Genomic DNA, 21,198 nt, shown 5'->3' with positions numbered 1-21,198 from the left:
GTATAAGCGGCCCGTAAGGGCTAAGTATAGTATATCGCATTATCTAGGATTGTTAATTCTATATAGGGTCCATACTTCTAGAGGTTACGCCTACTATATACAGCAGTTATCTGGCCAACTATAACGTATAGGTCCAGTATTTAGGTCATTAGAGAATCTAAGAAAGGCCCCCCTAAATCGCTCCTTAAACCACTCCAAAAGGTCTAAATAGCCTGCCTTTAGAGTATAATAGGCGGATATAAGCGAACGGCCACAGCACTGCTTAAAAAGGAAGCTAATATTCCCCCCCTATAACTATATATTAAAGCCACTGTAATATAAAGGGCGTAAAATAAACGTAACTCTAATGTTATAAAGTATATTAAGACACGCCTAAATAAACTATAGAGGGACCCTAGGGCGCCCTATAGGAGAATAAACTAATAACCCTAAAGTAGGGAAGATATATTAGAGAAATAGGTAAAGAAAGCAGAAGAAAAATGGTGCTGCTTTAGGGCCTAGGCCCATATAGAGGAGAAAGGGAGACGCGTAAGAGGCCAGTAAAGACAACAGCAAGAGAGAGAAAGGAGCTAAAGTAGAGCATAAAAGAACGCTAGGAAACCATCTACTATAATATAATACTGGCTAAACTAACGCTAGAGAGGTATATAGGAGTTAAAGGTACAGAGGCTAACTAAGGCAAAAGGAACCTAAGCCGTAGCATAGTTAACGCTATAGGGGGTAAACACTCTAGGGCTCTAAGAAGGCCTAATAAAGGCAGAAAATATAATAGCAATACTCTTAAGAATAGGAATAATAGGACTAAAAGACTGGCTCTACTAGGTGGGTATCCTAGTAGGTAGCCTAAGATATAAATATGGCTGGCTAAGATAGACACCAAAACACGTAATACTATTATGCCCCTTACGCACCAACTAAGAAGTAATACTCTTAGTAGCTGGCACAGAGAACTATAATATACTACTCTTAACATAAAAAGGCCTTAAGGCGGTTACCTAGTAGCTTATTAGCCAAAATGTACTAAACCAGTTCTGGGTTATAAGGGAAATAGTAATAGATGGCGGGGGGGCGAGCAACGGGCGCCCCCTGATAACTCTATAGTGGTAGAGTAAAGTTTGCGATACTAGCGCGTCCGTAGGCTTATTACGGCAGCAGTGGTTCCTAAGGAGGTCAAAAAGTAAGGTAGTAGAGCACTACAGGTAACTTATAGGCGCCTCGCAGACGCCTTATAGGCGAGTCCCAAAAGGTAGGGAAATGGATCACGGGGTTTTCTTAAATAGAGTTTTCTCCCTATATGTATATAAGGAGTAGTCCGTGTGGGCCCAATAGGGATCCGAATCGGACGTTAAGTAATGAATAATAATAATAATAGAATGCGATTAAGTTATAGACCGTAATTAATAAGAATATTAAAAAAAATTAACTATAGAGTGCCTGTAAATTCTTATTAAAGACCTTTAGCACCTATAGCACGGCCTTAATACTAAGCTTTAAATAAACGACTTCCTATATAATAAACTTATTACAGCCTTCAAAAAGTAAAACCCTATAAATACGCCTATTATAAGCCTACAGACACCTTAACTAGCCTTATTAACGATTTACGGTCCTCTATTATAATATATAAAGTTTTAAACCCGCTAGGTAGTACTTAAGTCTTTATTATAGACCTATAAAACCGATAAACTAACTTAGATGCCTACTTTATGCACTACCGCTACCGCTAGTAGTACCTATACTAACTAAGTCCTACCTATAACCCCTGCAGTAACTCCTATATAAAAGTATACCCCTATAAACGAACTAGTTAGAAGTGCTTTATATATAGTAAGGAAGGATATTAGTCTATAAGGTATACCTAGAAAGAACTTAATAAGTCTAAGAAGAGATTTAATAATTGGATTAACTAGTTTATCTTAAACTATAAAGGAAAGAAAGTAGAGCAGTCTCTTAATAAGTTAACAAAAGCCCTTATAATTAACTTTAACTTAAATACTTAGGAATAGGAGACCTTAGAGATGTTTTTAACTACTTTTAACCCTTTTACGGACGGCTAAGCCTTTAATATTATAACCGTATTAGCTAACCGCTCCTTTATACACTTAATTATACCCAAAAGCTAACCTATAAGTATATTTATTAAACCTATTATAAACATTACGGACTGTAAATAGGACCTATTTACATATATTACTATAAAACACTATACCCCTAAAGAATTTTATAGCGTTATAATCGATATAGGTGCCTTTAAGAAGTCTACTATAGGTTATGGATGATACCTTGTATATAAAACCACTATAAAGAATAATACGGATATTAATACTATATAAACTAGGGCCGTAAACGTCTAGTTTGGCATTGGCTTAACCGCATTAATTAGATTAGTTATAGTTAAGACTCTAATTAGCCTAGTTAACTTCTATATAGTAAAAGCGGACACCCCTTTTCTACTCTACCTTGTGGATATAGATAGGTTATAGGTTTACTATAATAATATTACAGACACTCTAATTGGCCCTATAATTGCCCTAAGAAGTAAGTATATTACCCTACTAATTATATAATAATTTAGACACCTATTCCTTATATAGAGAGAGACTTTACAAACCTATATTTAGGAATCTTTTAACTATAACCCGTACTACCTTACTAGTACTAAAATCTACCGCCTATACCGCCGTTTTGGCTACCTATTAGCTAAAAAGCTGTATAGAGTCCTTAAACGCTCTGGATATAATAATGTTAATAAAAAGGCAATTAACCACCTAACTAAATACTGTTCCTTTTACTAGAAATATAGACGTTCCCTAGGCCGATTTAAGTTTACCCTTTATAAAGATCTTAATTTTAACCACTTAGTATACGTAGACATTATATATATTAACGGCAGCCTAGTATTATATATAATTAATAAGGTAACCCGCTACTAAGCCGCTTATTAGTTATAAAATATATTTATAAAATATACTTAGGGTATTTTACGGACCTACTAGATTAATATATACGTTAGACCCCCTAAGTATATTACCTATAATGTTAGTAGGAACTTTATTAGTAAGGAATTTTAATAGCATACTATGGCTATAGCTATTTTAATAAAAGCTGTTTTAGTTAAGGCGTATTAGTTTATTAAGCTTATTAAGTAAGTTTACCTAATTTTATAAAGAGCTTACTAAATTATTATAAACGAGTATAAGGATATCTAAAAGGAACTGGCTTTATAGATGGCCGTAAAAGCTATTAATAATACCGCTAGCCCTAACGGACTAGTACCTACCCTCTTAGTTTATGGAGCCTACTTAAGGATAGGTAAACTAAACCCTTCCGCCCCGTCTATTATAGATCGAGCGGCTATAATATGGAAGGTAATGGCCAAAATAGTTAAGTTATAGGCTAAATAAACCGTTAATAGCGCTCTGTATTACTATAATGGACCTAATACAACCTTAGTATATAACCTCCCGCTTAATTCTAAAGTCCTTATATAGCGTAAAAGCGGCAATTAAACTAGACCTTATTGTTTACTAGCTGTAGAAGATAAAATATGCTATATATGACTTTTTAGCGGACCGACTAGCTTTAGAAGCACGTCCATAAAACCCTATTTTTGGCCTAAATATATATATAATATTAAACCAGACAAACTATAAGTACCCCTGCCTACTCTAAAAGCCCCTTAAAAACCCATTAAACCTACTAAACCTACTATAAAGCGTGGTTAAGGACGCCCCTAAAAGCACCCTATAACTAAAAACCCTATAATAAAGAATTACCTAACCTCTATAGGCACATCTGTAAGGCAACCTCTACCCATAAATATATTAGTTTTAGTATAGGAAACCCCTTTTATAGACTTATAACGCAAAGAGATTAACAGACTACTTAAAAAGGGCGTCTGTATATTTAACTTACGCTTTATTAATAAAATTAAGTATTCTAGTACTAATAAAGCCTTTAAAAAAATTAAGGCTTATTATATAAGCTTATAATAACTAGGGAAAGGACTTAGTCCTTACGCAATCGCCTATAATTTAATAAGTTAGTTAATAAATTATACTTATACTTACGCCTAGACTATAGTAAACTAAACCCATAGCCCTTTACTTACGGAATATCTTATAAGCCTACATGTAGTCTAATACCTACCTAAGTAGGGACATATTTATATAACTACCCCTTAAGCTTAATTTATAACTAGGAATAATTTTATAGGTTATCAAACCCCTTTACGGAGTGCTAGAAGCTAGAAACCACTAGTTTTAAGACGTATTACTAGCATTACGTTAGTAAACTTAAAATAGAATAGTTGACCTATAACCCCTACCTCTTATATACCCTATTAAACGGCCTTAATATTATTAAACTCTAAATAAATAATACTCTCTTTTTAGCGGACCGGACTTTTACGGATATTAAAGAGACTAAATTATAAAAGGCTAAGTTCCTAGTAAAGCCGTAAGAGCAGTTAACTAAGTAGACTTTAATTAAGTTTAATAGAGGCTTAATTATATAAAAGGGCAACCTAATTAAGCTGACTTAGGAACGCTAAGCTTAAAACCTAAGGCTTATTATAGTAAAGCCTATAGACCTTACTAGTTCCCGTAGAGAGACCTATAAAACTATAAATATAAAGGACTAATACGTTGCATAGCGTGTAAGAGGTGCCTATATTGCTATAGTCTATTAACCTAAATCTACCTATAATTTATCCTTTACGGCCTAGGCAACAGATCTATAAGAGGAAAATATTAAGTAGCTTAATAAGCGTATTTAGTGGCAAATTGATAATGTAATAAGGGGACTTACTTTTATACTACTAGACCTAAATTCCCTAGCGTACTAGTATTTATGGACGCCTTCTTCACTAATAACAGAGACCTATTATTATAAATTGGCTTTATAATTATACTTATAGGCTATAATTAGGATATAAATATACTATATTAGTCTTTAATTAAATGCAAATAAGTAACCTGCAGTGTACTAGCTTCTAAACTATATATACTAGCTTATGGCTTTAATATAGCAGCCGTAATTAAATTAACAATCCAGAAGATTCTATAATTAGAGTAGTTACCCCTAGTTTTACACACCAATTTAAAGTCCCTTTATAACTACCTAGTCAAACTAGGTACAATATAAAAGAAGAGGCTTATAGTTAACCTAATGTGCTTATATTAGGCCTATAAACGATATAAGATTATAGAGGTTAAATAAATTAGCGGCGAAGATAACCCAGCAGACGCTATAACTAAGGTAAAGCCATGCCAAGCTTTTAAAACCCTAATTGATATAAATAAGCTTAAACTAAAGGTTATAGAATAGGTGGAACAAGACTAACTGAGCACTTATAGTTTATTTACGGCCTGTTAGAAGGCCGTACGGTTTATTTTACAGACCGTAAACAGGACTTATAGCTAGCTTAGAGCACCGTTTAGAAGGCAGCCCAGAAGGCACCTTAGGAGGGATTTCCTATATATTCCTTTTATGTTCTACGGTTCTATTAAAGCAATTATAGGGGCTATATATAAGTGGGTCTATTTTTAAGTGCCGCCAGTATATAATTATAGCATGTGGTATACTAAACGCGTAATTATACATTTGGTGCACTAACTGCTTATTTATAAAGTGCTAACTAATTAGGGGGGAGGCGCGTTAGTATATAGACTACGTAGTCTACCTTAATGGAATCGACAGTTACCACCATCTAAAAGAGCGTACGATACTATACGTATTTCGTGCCCTGGATACAACTTACTTATATTATTAAATTAATACAAACACAACCTATAAATAAACTTAATAAAAAACGCTGGCCCTTATAAGGTTAAAAAGGTTATCTCTTCTTATACCTACTAATTAAAGCTCCCTAATACGGTTAAAATCTACCCTATATTCTATACGTTAGCCCTCTACCCTACTACCCCTATATTAGATACCTTACCCAAATAGATATAAACCCTTCCCCTACTAGTTAAAGTAGGTAATGAAAATAAGTGCTTTATTAAAAGAATTATTATTATTAAATATAGTAAATAGAAACGCTAGGATATATACTTTATAAAATAGATAGACTTTATTAAGCTATTATAGGAACCCGTTAACTCTATAGGACTTATATAAGCTATAGAAGACTTTTATAAACTTTACTTAGAATTACTAGAGCCCTATTTCGCAGAAGCTTAAGTTTAAAGGGGGGGTACTATTATAGAATACCCTTATAACACCTTATATATATCTACCTATTTTTACTAACTATAAGACTATAATTTACTATAATCTACTATATTCTGCTATATTCCGCTAAGTTCTACTAGGACTACTACCTAAATTCTATTCTCCTCTATATATATATTAACTAAGCAACTAAGCTAATAATATATACTCCTTCTTACCTTTTTTCCCTATATAACGTCTTAACTTTATTATACAGTTTATATATATATCTTAATAGTATCTACTCCACTATATATTATCGCCGCTTATACTTACTCTATAATACATATTAACTTTAAGCTTATTTTATAGTTAAAGCTTCTAATTATTAAATATAGGATTAGTTCCGTCTATAAGTAATAGGAGGTTTATAACCTTTATAGGCCGTAATAATACTAATATTATATATTAGGCTAGGGCATTAAGGACTATAGCAAGTCTCTAAATATTTAATAACTTATTACTAAGTATAGAAGTATCTCTAGTTTTTAAACAGTTCTTAAAATGATTTAATTTTAGTATTAACTACTATAAGCTCTAACTAGGAGTTTAAGTTAGTTACTATTTTATTATTAAAGGTAGTTAAGAGTCCTATAGCTGCTTTACCGGCTACTATATTTCTTAGTATAATAGTAGGGGTATTAGGTAATTCCTAGTAGTTTCTTTAGGGATTATAGTCTATATAGGTCCTTTAGGTTATATTATATATATTATTAGGATCCTGTTCTGATCTTATATATCCTTATTCTATTTATAGTCCGTAAATATATTTAAGTTCCTTTTTAGGAAAGGGGGGTGGTAATAAGCTTTAAATAATATTAGCGACTTAGTTAATTAAGGCATAAGTGTATTAAGAGAGACGCGTAAGCCCGTATAATTGGATTGTCTATAAACAAGAATCTAAAGCTAGAGAAAGGAAAGAAAAAGAAGAAGAGCTGCGCCGTTTAAAGTAGGGTTCTTTTATACGGTCCTTTAGTCACATAACCACATTTCTCTGCCAAGCTCCGCCAAGTTCTGCTAAATTCTGCCAGTACCGTAATAAATACTCTATTATCCATAACTATACTTAACTAACTTCTTTTAATATCTAGACTCTTTCTTTAATTATTTTTTATACTCTAATTTATAACTTAAATAGGGAGCTAAATAGTCCGCTAATTAGCCTGTTACTCTAATTCGCCGCTATTACTTACTACTTTCCTAGTTTTCAGTAGATATCCTTACTACGTCATTATAGTAATAATAGCTCTTTAATATTACTACTTATAACCTATATATCTATAACTTATAACCTATATACTTATTATAACTATTATAACTATTACTAAAGGTCAGCTCAATAGTTACTAGTTTAGCCTATTTAATATAACCGTACTCGCCTAAAGTATAGGATATCTCTTTTAAGGGTAAGTCGCTTTTAATATATATCCGCTTCGACTCTAATTATATACACATCCAACATACTCCACTCGAAATCGAAATCGCCTATTTCCTTCTAGAAGCTCTCCTCGCACTCCTGCCATTCTCCTCCACCGAACGGTTAATAGAGTCCAAGTCGCTCAATTTGTCAAGCCAACTCGAGCTTCTCAGGTAGTGCTGGACATAGCCCCTGCTAAGCCAGCCGAAGCTTGTGGCTGAGTTAATTAGGAAAGTGGCCAGAGAAGACTTGTAGTCAGAGATCTGAACATGATGCATCTAGCGGAAGATATTTCCTAGGTGTTCGTTAATGAAGTAATTCCAAAAGCATATTGGAAGTTCTTGCTCTGCCTCTTAACCAGAACTTATTTGCATAAGCTCGAAGTTTCCTTGCATACCGAAAGAATATAGAAAGATATCGTTTGTTTGATTGCATATACTTGTATTATTCTTCAAGCTATGCACTACATATTATGAAGATGGTTGCTCAATTCGTGCATCATACGCAAAACACAAACTCTTGAGCCTCTTTCGTGTCCGTAATTCTCAATTTAGCGTACTGAAAATCATGCGTTGTACATCTCCATAGCTTCAGCAATGTATGTCACGTTCGTCGATAAGTGCCACCATCTTGTGCTCTTGACGAGCAGCCCCCACTGCTGTGCTACTCTGGAGGCACTATACTGTGATTGCTGAGAAATACGAAGCCAAGTGGAAGGGAAGTGAGGATACGGCCGTTGGCGGCGAGGGGTGGGCAGGTAGAGAGTAGTGAGGCAGAGTGGAAGGACGGCCGGTCATGGACAAGGAGTACTGTAGAGAGATTAGCGCCAAGTGAAGCTCTGATGTCGAATTAGACATTGATAGTATCAGAGACTGCAGAACCAAGAACGTAGACAGAGAAAGCTAGTCTGTTTGCCACGTTTATCGTCTACTATTCTTTCTGATGGCGGCGAAGGTCCTGCTTGGTCGTAGATCTCCTTTCATGTATCGAATATATCCAGTTTTGCGCCATTGGATAATATGATGTAGTGGCGTGTGGAAGTACACTCAACGATTTCGTTTCAAGGGCGTGTTCGTTGGTATGATAATAAAGTTTTCCCGTTCATGTGTTTTTGGAGTAATGGGGTTTATGATGCGGGTGGGTATGTAGGTCCCNCATGGCCTGTGCTCAACAATATTCCGACTGATGGAGTCTCAACGGAATTCATAGTATTCTGGCCTTATTCGTTTTGGATGCTCGTATATTAGCCAATTGTAATAGCCTTGATTCCGTCCTTTGAAAGGAATATTCACTACATTGAAGCTCTCCGAGAAGACATTTCTTTAAGAACAAAAGTCACGTACCAAACCCGTGTGCATAAACGCGTCAAGAAGTACTCATCCTACGTTCCTTACCACAAGAGCTCACTTCAATTCATTCCTTCAGCAGTTCTGCGCGTAAATGAGAGTTTAAATTGGTCATTGGCTAACGATTGGACAGCGAAAGTTGCAAATAAACCTCTGAAGAGTTTCATCGTCAGTATCAACAAACCGCCTCAAAAGTGTGACCTAGTGCCGAGTGCTGAGAAAGGACAATTCCACTTGGCAATGGTTAAGAACACTGTGCTTCCAACAATCGCATTTTTCAGGCTTTCTGCGTAGATATTCGACTATTGTCCGTGAGTACAACTACTCTCATGTAACTGCCGCACCCATAACTCTTACTCTGCTTTAGAGAAACCAGATACCATCACGGTTCTACCGTAACAAACTTCATAAAATATGACTCTTCAATATTGGAGAGGAAAGAAACGCGGATATGACGAGTTGAGCGGCCAGGTGTACGAGGAAAGCACTGCTAGTGTACGCCCCATGATTCCACGGTGGTTGACCCGATCCAGGGGACGGAGATACGAGGCGAAGGAATATAAAAGCCCTGGGCCTGGCGCTGCTTCCCTCAAAGACATTGCAATTCGTTCTGCAGTTCTGCACGTCGACAACATTCCGCCCGAGGTTTTGGAATGTGTCCCCTGGGTAGTTGGCAAGAGGATAGCCGATTACCTGACACGCACGTAAGTGTTGTGCCGTTTCAAATTCGCCTTAGTATACGACTATTTCATTTTTCTAGATTTTATCTGTTGTGATCGGGAAGCTGATGCAATGCAACTAGAGAAGCTTGGAGTCTCAAGACATGGGGGGTTTTTGCCACTGCGTATTCTGAAGAAGAAGATCCAATCTTAAAGCAGTACAGAATCAGCCTACGTGCTAAGGCAGGAGAGCATGTTCATGAGTTGGATCCAATCCTTAAACAAATTTCGGTTTTGTCCTTCGATCATATTACCAACCTCAGCATTCAAAGGCTCAAATTTACACAATCAGTTTTCATAATTATTTTGAAGATCCCGAACCTTGGTGTGCTTGCCCTCACGCATAATCAAATAGGAGCAGACGTGGGCGACTCTGAGGATATCAACGACAACTTCGTGAAAAAGTGGAGTCGTCTTGTAGTGGAGGAATGCCGACTGCTAAAACTCAAAGTCTTCATTCTACGTCACTTTGCACTTACATCATGTATCCTCGACTACTTCTCCGCTCTTCCGGCTTTATTATTATGCAACATTGAAAGCTGGATCCTGGATCCTGATCCAATTGGTGGAATAAATCCCCGCTGGGGATGGGATTTGCTTGACGGGTAAGTTATATTTGAGACTGGAAGAGTTGAAATCCTTCTTATGCAACTTATTCTTTTTCTATCATATTGGGTAACATGAAGTTATCATTGACAATTGCAACAGGGCTGAGCGAAACTGGGACCCGGAGAAAATGTGGCATCTCCAGACGATATCCACTCATACACTACTTAGCAAGTGTTACAAATATGCTATCACACACATACCATGCACTCCTGACAACACAAAGCCGGCCATGCCAAAGTCTCCTGTATTGAGCATCGACTATGGTGCATTGCGTTACCAGACCATGGCTAGGAAGTCTCGATCGATCTGGTATAACAGGGTTCCCTTAACGCAATCAGTAGTGGCCGCCCAGCAAGCCAAATCTGCATCCGTGGCACCGCAGAATCGCACAGAGAGAACAAGGAGCATACGGTCAGAGAAACAGATAGATCTTGGTGAATTTTTAGGAAGCTTCTGAAGCATTCCTGAGTCTGATGCTATCAAGGGTTTCTCCTGGCCTAGGTAGGTTCTTAAGGTTCAAATAAAATAGTATCTCATCGAATGCTCAAAATACCATGCTCATCCATTTGGTGACGCAACCTTTTCTCCCGTTATTGACCCACTGTGTTCCGCTCTCTCTTTGCGTCGTTGAGCAACATCCCAATTGTACACTCTTGCAGTTGCCACCTCCAGGGTCTGAGAGCAACTGGTCAGCATCTGCCCTGGAAATTATGAACTGCTATGTACCGTAATCTGCTCTCTCAGGAAATCCATATCCTCTTCGCAACTCGTTAAACTTAGCTTCGCCGTGGCTAGTTTCACATCAAGCAGCTGTTCCGCTTCTGGAATCGGATAAGCAAGCATTACATTTGCCTTTAATTAGCTAGTTAGTAACTGCATCCAGAGCACCCCCGAAGGTAGATGATCGTACCCCTAGCCATAGATAGACCTCCTCCGTTGGTGGAACCAGTGCTTTTGCAAACAATGTATCATTCAATTCGAATATCGTCTCAATTGGCTCTGATCCTGGCTATGCAACCACACAACGACTCAGCGTGGCTTTTTAGATGTGTTCTGCAAGGACAGCGAACCTTCCGAGTTTTCAGAAAGCGAACAGTATCCAAAGTCTTCTGGATATCTGGTATTTTGTCTTTAAGCCCCACAGCTCTTCGCTGGGTGTTCACTTCCATAAACTGGTACTTTCTGTACCACCTGATAAGCCAGGGTGTATAAAACGCGCACGGTTATCTAGGACGCACGATATCATTTCTTGAAAGTTTTTGAGGGTGGCCTCGACTTCAGCGCGTGAGGCGACATAATCTTCGACCTTATCGACGAAGGGAGCGTAAGGTATGCCTCGAGGGTTAGTTGGCGCATCTTTGCTACTTCACAATGTCAGCCGAAATTCGTACAGATGATAACAAACCTTACCTTCCGCCTTTCGCTGAGGTAGCCATCTCAAAGCTTTGGCTAGTCACGATACACAAAAAGCTCAAAATATTGCGATGTCATTTTTGCACTGTTTGCATTGCGGCGATTTGTCGGCCGACGTTTCAGACCAAACGCGCAGAAAACACGGCGAACGGCAAACACCAAACATTCGATAGAGTCGTGGCGCAGATTCTCTAGGTTCCGAAGAAACACCATAATTTCCCNCCCCTCGCTATCCGCCCAATCAGCCCAGAACTGCACCAACCTTAAATTGACCTCTCGAACGATTCATCCACCCGCGCGTCACGACATGGACATTTGCCTCTAACAGCCATCGGTTCCTCATACTCAGACTGAGGCACATCTGACATTAGCCGTCAGCATAATACTCTACCTTCGCGGCCTGACGCCTCGCTCTTTAAAACCAGCTTACCGAAATTGCATATACGAATTGACACCGGCGGCACAGCCGACCGCAGGATGCATAGCTTGCCACGTTGGTGCCTCATCGGCAGGGTTTAAAGAGGAAATTTCTCACACGAACGATCGTCGACCAGGCCGGGACACTAGCCTACCGGACATCTCCACTTTATCCGAATGCAACGCAACGCCAATTAACGGCTGCTGCAGCACCATCGTTCGCTTGACATGCATCGTTAATTCGCTCGGTGCTCCAAGCTGATGCCTAGCCTGGCTCACCACGATACTTTCGTCGAACCCTTGGCAACAATTCATGCAGTGATGTGCACGACCAGCTTCACCCCCATTTGGCGAGCGCTGTGAGATTTCAAATTCGGTACGCGCATCCAATCTCGCTTGATTGCCACCAACTGTACATAGTAACTATAGCGAACGGCTGTGGCTACACGGAAGGATCTTTGGTTGGCTAGGAGAATTAAATTGAAGACGTACGCTTCCTCCGCTCCCCCTTAACTACGCCTCCGTTGTGGCCGCCAAAACGCGAATACAACGCTGTCTCTGCAGAGAAGTCGATTGAAATTTGGCAATATTGTACGGGTGAAACCCCCACGATATTTAACAAAAAGATCACGACACTGCCGAGGAAGGCTGATCGGGAAGGCTCCTGCAGCCAAGCATACGGCTTCGCTACAATTACTACGTACAGTTGATTGCAATCAAGCGAGATTGGATGCGCGTACCGAATTTGAAATCTCGCGGCGCTCGCTAAGAGGGGGTGAAGCTGGTCATGCACATCGCTGTAAACCAATTTGTCAAAACCAGGTTTTCGGGTGTCTGGGGAGCCTCGGGCCAGAAAGCCAAGGTCTGAATCGCCTGCCGAACTCGTAAAATTAGGTAGGGGTTTTTATTGAAAATTGATCCTGCACACTAGCGCTCCCGCCTGATTCCGGACTGTCTAGCGCTATCTTGACACGTGAACAAGTGGTAATCTGATGCGCGCACAGTGCTAGATTGGGAGGTCAATCTCTGAGGACTTAGTCGACTGCATGATTATTGCCCGGCAGAAATCTAGACGCATCTTTGATAACGGCTATAAGATTCTCGGTTAGAAAACGAATACAGTGTTCACGACATCAATTAAAAATTCCGAAATATTTGAAATAGCCGATCTTAAATTAGAGTCTATGTACATTACATGAGATCGATATTAGAGCTTCAGAAAGTCGTGATAGAAACGCAATCAACCCATAGCAAATGTGAAACCTATGCATGCATGAACAAACAACGAATAGAGCAGTAAACAAGGCCGTCTAATCCCAGAAGTGAAGCTCAAAATTGGATCCAACAAGAGAAATGTCGATTAAAATCGGAAAAGATGGTACCTAAAGCCCAAGCGCCAAGTATCCCTGAACCACCTTTATACATAAGAAATGCAAAGCATTAAATACAATCTACACTCAAAGCTTAAGACCTTCCTTGATGAGACGACCAAGAGTCTTGCCCTGTAAATTTATTAGCATTACTCTCAGTAGAATAGACATTGAATAAACTTACGTGTTCATCTTTCATCATCGAAAAGTGATTGCCACCCATCACGGCATACTCAAACTTATGCTTAGGAATCAATTGAGACCAACCGTTATCGTCAAATTGGGTTCGGTTGTCCAGCAGCCACTTCATTGGGGCCGGATCCTCTTCTTCAGCTGGTGGTGGTCGCGGATCACTTGGATCGCCACAAACACCATCCGTGCACCAAATAGCCAGCGTAGTAGGCGCCTTCTCTGGGTCCATTGGCGTAGGCGCATACTCTTTCAAAGCCTTGATGGAAGACTCGAAGTGAGGAAGAAGCCAAGCAGGAGTACCACCTGCCTTACCAGTACCAAGAAGGCCAATTGAGTCAAAGAAAACATGAAGGCGTGAAGGTAGGGGCGCAAGGTCGACCGGACAAGGAGAGTCAATTAAGACAAGACGCTCAAGTTTCTCGCTAGAGGCAACGATTTGTTTCCCGACTTCGTACGCAATGACACCTCCAGCACTCCAACCACCGATGATATAAGGTCCCTTGGGCTGTCTGCGTCTGATCTCCGCTAGATAGACAGCAGAAATGTTCTCGATGCCACAGGTAAATTTGGTTGGCTCTTTCATGAACGGACAGTTCAAACCATAGACAGCCATATCAGGAGAGATGTTCGGAATGGAAATGTATGAAGTGGCGCTACCGGAACCATCGGGAAGAAGGAAGAATTTCTTAGACGCAATCTTCGCGTTACCTTGAAGAAGGACCGAAGTAGCAGGAGGAAGACCAGAGATATCTCTAACCTGTTCCAGTTTCTTGTTCACTTCTGCAAGCTGAGGTTGTTTCGGGGATGGTTTGGCCTGAGTTTTCGCCTCGACTTGAACCTTTTCCTTTGGCTTGGGACGCATTCCGAGAGCATTCTCGATGTCCTCAATGCATGCATTAGTGACCAAAAAGGTAGACGGAAGATCAATCCCGGTTTCTTCACGAAAAGCACCCAAGATAGTCAAACTCATAAGCGAATCCATTCCCATCTCTGATAGATCAGCCTGATCGGTAATCTCAGAAATATCAACACCCATTTCCTGGGCAACGATTTTTCTAGCAAGACTCGGTTCGCCTTCGACAACCTCTGTTACGACCTCCTTGCCGGACACACTAGGTGCTGAGCTAGGAGGAGTGCTGGCAGCACCATCATCGTAAGGCGTTGGAAGACCGGAAGGCTCATCCGAGACGTCAGAGTCCTCACCATCATCCACCAAAGGAGCACCACCATCATACTGAGAGAAGAATTTCTTCATTTCGCCGACAGTGGGGTAATCCGTAAAAAGGGTTGAGCTGATTTCCAGATCAAGATCCTCGCGGAATTTAGCGGAGATTGTAAGAGACATAAGAGAATCAACTCCCAAATTCTCAAAGGCAGCTTCATCCACAAGCTCAGACATATCGACATCTGTTTCTTCGGCAATGATCTTCATCACACGAGAGGTAATGGTATTGCCAGATGGCTTAGGTGCACGAATCTTGGGTGGTTTTAACGACTTCGAGACTTTGATGACGGGCTTCGATACCTTCACAGGCGCAGCTTGGACCCTTACTGGAGGTGGTGTGGCCTTGACAGGAGCGGCGTTGGCCGAGGTTGGAGTACTCTTAGCAGAGCCCTTGTTGCCTGGTGGCAACATGATGTTCAATGCCCTGCGAGGAATATTCTGAAACTTGAGACCAGTGACCAAGCCAATGACTTCTTCACCTTCGAGGATATAAACGTCTCCCACAGAGAGATTCCCTGGAGCAGGTTGCATCCTGACATATGAACGGTATTTTTTAGCAGCAGAAAGTTGCTTAGAAATCTTGATCGAATTCCAACCGTGAGAGATGTAAACAGAGTTCTCTGAGTCGACTAAATCTGAGGCGTTGACGATGAAACCTGAAAGATGGGCCACACTATCAATCCAGTACGGCGAACAGTAGAATGTACCATCGGCGTCGGTGGTCTGGAATTGAATAGAAGCAGTACCCTCAGTTTGCTTGCCATCAAGAATAACCTCTTCCATGCCACGATATTTCTGATCGTAAGTGACAAGAGCCTTAAACAGCTTGTAAGCCATACCACGGAGAACCTTGTGAGCGGCGCCGGTTTGAAGCTTCTGCTTCAATAAATCGATCTGAGTTTGGACCATGAACTGCGTGCGAGTCCATTCCTCCTTCCAGCTCTCGACGTCCTCATATTTGACGGTACCGGAAGCGTGCTCCACAAGTAGCTTACCGTCAGGAGTGACACTTCTGAACTTCAGCTCAACTTGACCAAGCTCAAGGTCTGCAGTAGCCTCAAGCTGAAGATGTTGACCCTCAGCTGGCATAGGAACCTTTGCAATGAGAGGTTTAGGCACTTCCATCTTGCAAACGTTTAAGCCAGGAACAGTGACATTGGGTCTCAATTCCTTGTATAGGTAGTCAGCAGCAGTCATCGCCATATCGGCATACAGAGACGACGGGCAAAGCGGAGCATCATTGACTTGATGACCACTGACAGCAGCGTGAAGTTTTGGTTCAGCAAGATTGGACTGGATGACAATAGTTCCTGAGTTGGCATGTAACTCCTCACGGACGATTTTTTGGCACGAAGTAGTTGACAACTTCGACTTAATTTCGGCAATAGGCTCAGGTGCTTTGACTTGGACGGCAACTGGTGCTTCGCCCTTCGTGAGTGTCCAGTTATTGTGATAATCGAGCCAGTATTTCTTTTCGTCGAACGAATAAGTCGGCAGAGTAAGAAGCTCCTGCGCGTCGTTGAATTCTCTATGGTACTCGTTGAAATCAAACGCAACACCTGCAGCAAAAAGAGCGCAGATGCTAGACGTAAGAGTCTTCCAAACATCCTCATTGCGTCGGAGTGATGGAGCAGTGACAGGAGAGCCACCAAGAGACGATTTCACCATTCCGCTGCATACCGGATGAGCACCGATTTCAAGCCAAGCAGTCTTATCATCAAAGACCTTCTCACTCTTTCCAGTCGTGAGAGCACCCCAGAAATTAACAGTCTCTCGTGCGTGACGTGCAAGATAATCAGGACCAATGATGTCTGCATCGCGGATGACTTCGCCTGTAAGAGGAGAAAGAACCGGAACAGTGGGTTTGTTGAAAACCACGGAGGCAGCTGCCGTCTTGAATGACTCGAGAATTTGTTCTACCTGAGCAGAGTGGAAGGCGAATGGTACATTTAATTTGGTCGCCTTGAATCCCTTAGAGGTGAGAAGGTCGCTAGTCGATTCAACAACCTCCACAGTTCCACAAAGAACTGTTTCTTCGGGCCCATTCATGCAAGCAATTTCAGTCATGTTGGAGCCAAGAGCCTCAGTAATAGCATCAACACCACCCTTAACTGCAAGCATACCGTGGGTGTATGCAGTGCAATTGACTTCCAGAAGCTGTGCACGTCTCCCGACCAGTAATATCATATCACTTGCGGAAATAACACCAGCCACGTGAAGGGCAGCATATTCACCCAAACTGTGACCAATCACTGCGACAGGATTCACGCCCCAGGCTGACCACATGCGTGCCAAGGCAACCTGAATGCAGGCCATACCCATCTGGACGACAACTGGCGACAGTGTCTGAACATCAGTGCCGTCGAGAAGAGGAATGAACGATGGCAAGCCTTGAATGCGAGCAAGGTTATCAAGCTGGTCAATGTCCACCTTGAACGATTTCAGATCCTCATAAAGCTTTTTGCCCAGGGCAGTGTATTGAGAGCCTTGGCCGGTAAAGGCGAAAGCAGTCTTTGTCGGGACCATAGCAGTTGGCGAATAGGTGTCCTTTAACTGGGCTTGCAAGGCATCTTTTACCTTCGAAATATCGGACACTGGAAATGCAACGCGATAGTTGTGCTGAATTCGCCGAGCGGTCAAAGTATAGGCTAAGCTGGAAAGAGTAGTCTCTTGGTTTTCGTTGAGATACTCAATGACATTTTGAATGTTCCTCTTGAGCGATGCGATAGATCTCGCAGTAACAGTAAGTAATTGTGTTGATCGAGGATCCACGCTTTGAGGTGCCTCACGAAGAGGACCGTCTTCGAGCATGATTGCTGTGTTGCCGCCAGCGGCACTAAAATTGTTCAAGAATATCTTGCGCTTCTCGGCACCCTTGCGCGGGAAAGTGACCTGAGAGGTTTCAATGTGAACATTACGCTGTAGCAAATCCTTCGGGAAAGTCTTGTTCATAACGCCTTTAATACCGACGTTGGCCGGAATAGCGTTCTTCTTCATCATCATCATAACTTTGATCAGAGAATTGATACCAGAAGCAGCTTCACCGTGACCAATGTTAGCTTTGATAGCACCGAGATGAAGCGTTTCCTCAGGACGACGTTGTCTGTGTCGGGGAGCGAAAACATTTGTAACTGATGTCATCTCTATACCATCTCCAGCTTGAGTGCCTGTACCGTGCATTTCAACGTAGCTGACTTCATGAGCATCGACACCAGCATTTGCAAGAACTCTCTTATAGAGGAACTCTTGGGCACCAGCGTGTGGATGGGTGATTGAAACAGCCTCAGCCGAGTGGTTTGTCGCTGCGCCAAGAATGCAACCAAGAATATTGTCTTTGTCGGCGATCGCATCTTCGTATCTCTTCAAGATGACCGTACCGCAACCATCACCACGACAGTATCCATCAGCATCGTTATCGTAGGTTTTACAGCTTCCGGTCTTCGACAAGAACTGACCCTTGCTCAGACCAGCGAAAATGTCTGGATTTGTAAGCACATTCAAACCACCTGCACAGGCAGTATCGCAGTCGCCTGCCCAAAGAGATGTACAAGCCAACTGAATGGCAGCAAGAGATGATGAACAGGCAGTGTCGATACTGTATGATGGCCCAGAGAACTTGAAATAATAATTAATTCGCCCGGGGGCGAATGCGCGGACACCACCAGTGATGAAATAGGTGTCGACGTTCTCCGCCGCGTTAATCTCACGCCAGTCGTCGGATGTTTGGCCGTAAAATGTACCGATCCTGTGTAGTTTTGTAGAAGGGGTTCTATTAGGAACGTACCCCGACATTTCGAGTGCTTCATAGGCTGTGACTAATGCCAAACGACCCATGGGATCAGTTTGTGCCGCCTCACGGGGAGACATGTTGAAAAACCGAGGATCGAAGAGACCAGGTTCATCGATGAAGCATCCATATGGTGTATGACTTTTGTTCTTGCCTTTTCCTGAAGGGTCGCAATGGGCCTTTGCATCAAATCGGTCTGCTGGGATCTCACGATGAACATCCAAGCCCTTCTCTAGAAGCTCCCAAAGCTTTTCATGACTGGCAGCTCCTGGGAAGCGACCCGCCATACCAACAATGGCAATTTTGTCATTTTGCGTACGTCCAGCAGCCTCTTCTGGCTTGATTGCCCAGGAAGTGTGATCCCGAATCGAGACTGTCGCCTGACCTCCGGCCTTGAGCGCTGAAACGAGGCTGTTGGCAATGTTTGTAACACCGATGGCAGATACAGAGCTTTCGACACTGCTCATTGAGGTGATCTGAGAGACGCACTCCTCCAAAAGGTAATCCCAGCGCACAGGCTCTAGTAGAATCTCGCTTAGAGCCAATTCGAAAAGTTCCAAGGTACTGGTTGCCGCATGGCATTTACCAGTCGAAGCTGAATGAATCAACCCCACTGGACGGAATGACTTCAGAAGCTGACGACTTTCGTCATCGAGGATTTTCTCGATATCAGATTTGTTGTATAGATGTGCTGCGTGATACGGTGCGTAGACTGGAATCGGAACGCGATGGTTTTTGTTCAAAGTTTCGGAATCCTGGAAAAGTCGTCGGGTGGTCGCTGGAGGACCGCTGATCGTGATGGCCATAACGCTGACAGCACTAACATACGCTTGACTAGACACCGGGATGCCCTTTTCCTGATGGAACTCTGCAAGAGCATCTTTCGCTGACTGGTCGGATGTTCCTGTGACAATGGTCGACCAACTTTCCTTGGAATTGGCGGCCTGTTCCAATGCGCCCTTCACAACCCCAACGCAGGTACCAGCCCTGAAAGATATCCGGACCGCCTCTACTGCAAGATGCAACAAATCTGCCAATGTTTTCGATGACACGACAGCAGATGCGGCGAGTAAACCAGTGCAGAGCCCGAGGACTCGCATATTCGAGGGTGTTGGCAATTCCGTCGGGTTCTCACCGTAGTACCTATTAACTTAGCCGAGCTCACGATATGCATGTTCCGCTACTTACCCAATGAAATGCGCCAGTTGCGCGAGCGTCACCATGCAACTTTCCAACTGTGGAATCTTCACCCCTTTCGCAAAATAGGCTTCAACGAGATCGGAGACTCTCAGGAAGTCTGGAATAGTGTCGCGTTGAGCACGCGGCAGCTTTTGGACTTCATCTCGAAGAGCAACGCTGACTCTTTCGAGGAAAGTAGACAAAAGGGCATTGTCTCTTCGCAGAGAGACCTTCCGCAGTAGTGGGTATTGATCAGCGGTCTGATCTCCGAAGATGAGAATATTCATAATGGGCGAGAAACGTTGATATTAAAGTATTAAGGTTTGCGAAGGGCGAAAGGCTTGTAGAACTTGAACCGCTTATCAATAAGGGTTAATTACCCTCGTGGTTGATAGGGTAAGTCGCCCTGGAGGAGAAGGAGTAATGTCAACGATAGTATATGGCAGTCTGCTTTGTGAGCACGTGGACTAGGCCTCTATTAAGATATTAAAGTGAGGGGTGAGAGTGGAGAGGTGATGTGGTGGTCCAGGGTAGTGGATATGGATTGGATTTAATAGTCAATGGGGAGAGACGTGCTTTCTATATTTGTAGGCTGTGCCAGGCAGCTCTTAGCCAAGGAGCAATCAAGAGAATGGGCTTAGATCGCGCGATGACACGCCCCCGTCCGTCCCGGATCTCTGAGAAGCACAGATACGGGGCTCATAGAACTGCCGAACGATATACAGGAGGCAGCATATTGACGTGAACAATTGGGTAGAGGTGCAGCAGACCCTTCCTGGTTGGTGCATCCGTCCTCCTGAGAACTAATGGCGTGCAGGAGCGCGGTCTCTCCGAGTAAGCACCCATGNCTATTGTTAGACGGCGCGGGTCTGACTGCGTAGTTCAGCCGCTGAGGTCGCATGCCAATGCGTCAAGGATGATAACACAGATGAGACGAAGGGATGTCTTGAAGGTCAAGGCGTTGTCTCTAAACTCGGGTACCAAGTCGGATCCCCATAAGCCGGGCAATTGGATGTCCGTGTGGTGCTGTCAATTATGTCAGCCAACTGCAGCTCCAATGCTTGAAGCAGAATAGCCAGGGCCCAAAGCAGCATGATTCTATGCCCTTAGAGTGGGTTTAGGTCAAGCCTAACGAATCTTATCTGGAAAATGTCCGGTTCGCACCCATGCCAAGTCACATCGAACAGGCGCCACAAGAAGGTGAGAGTGCCAGAAGCGAGAGTTGAAGTTTGAATTATGTTACACGTACGTGACCCATCAGCATCGACGAATGCCTGGTGTTTCGTTGTCGATAAGATTATAGTC

The 21,198-nt window shown here is 42.2% G+C and overlaps 4 protein-coding genes across 4 annotated transcripts; 1 reads left to right on the top strand and 3 right to left on the bottom strand.

The window, feature by feature from the left end:
• Positions 1-7,831: 7,831 nt before the first annotated feature.
• On the bottom strand, positions 7,832-8,735 carry K441DRAFT_653074 (uncharacterized protein). The gene is made up of 2 exons (XM_067647473.1): positions 8,368-8,735; positions 7,832-8,327 (listed from the first exon to the last, which is right to left on the bottom strand). The coding sequence occupies exons 1-2, from the start codon at positions 8,491-8,493 to the stop codon at positions 8,202-8,204; spliced, it is 252 nt and encodes an 83-aa protein (XP_067509017.1). The 5' UTR covers positions 8,494-8,735; the 3' UTR covers positions 7,832-8,201.
• A 446-nt stretch (positions 8,736-9,181) lies between these two features.
• On the top strand, positions 9,182-10,989 carry K441DRAFT_217936 (uncharacterized protein). The gene is made up of 4 exons (XM_067640581.1): positions 9,182-9,293; positions 9,350-9,686; positions 9,785-10,306; positions 10,410-10,989. Exons 2-4 carry the CDS (start codon positions 9,397-9,399, stop codon positions 10,765-10,767), a joined length of 1,170 nt encoding a protein of 389 aa, XP_067509016.1. The 5' UTR covers positions 9,182-9,293; positions 9,350-9,396; the 3' UTR covers positions 10,768-10,989.
• Positions 10,869-12,101, bottom strand: K441DRAFT_602812 (ESC prefoldin protein subunit 3; the record flags this gene model as incomplete). The annotated part of the gene is made up of 6 exons (XM_067645278.1): positions 11,721-12,101; positions 11,549-11,674; positions 11,381-11,492; positions 11,221-11,319; positions 11,037-11,162; positions 10,869-10,985 (listed from the first exon to the last, which is right to left on the bottom strand). The coding sequence occupies exons 1-6, from the start codon at positions 11,744-11,746 to the stop codon at positions 10,869-10,871; spliced, it is 606 nt and encodes a 201-aa protein (XP_067509015.1). The 5' UTR covers positions 11,747-12,101.
• Positions 12,102-13,222: 1,121 nt separating this feature from the next.
• On the bottom strand, positions 13,223-20,564 carry pks8 (polyketide synthase). The gene is made up of 3 exons (XM_067647472.1): positions 19,903-20,564; positions 13,695-19,857; positions 13,223-13,642 (listed from the first exon to the last, which is right to left on the bottom strand). Exons 1-3 carry the CDS (start codon positions 20,178-20,180, stop codon positions 13,598-13,600), a joined length of 6,486 nt encoding a protein of 2,161 aa, XP_067509014.1. The 5' UTR covers positions 20,181-20,564; the 3' UTR covers positions 13,223-13,597.
• Between the last annotated feature and the right edge of the window lie 634 nt (positions 20,565-21,198).

This window comes from Cenococcum geophilum (genome assembly GCF_001692895.1).
Source record: "Cenococcum geophilum 1.58 unplaced genomic scaffold K441scaffold_4, whole genome shotgun sequence".
In the NCBI taxonomy this organism is placed as follows: Eukaryota; Fungi; Ascomycota; class Dothideomycetes; order Gloniales; family Gloniaceae; genus Cenococcum; species Cenococcum geophilum.
Note: the sequence above shows the minus strand (reverse complement) of the source record. Positions and strands in the feature narration are given on the sequence as shown.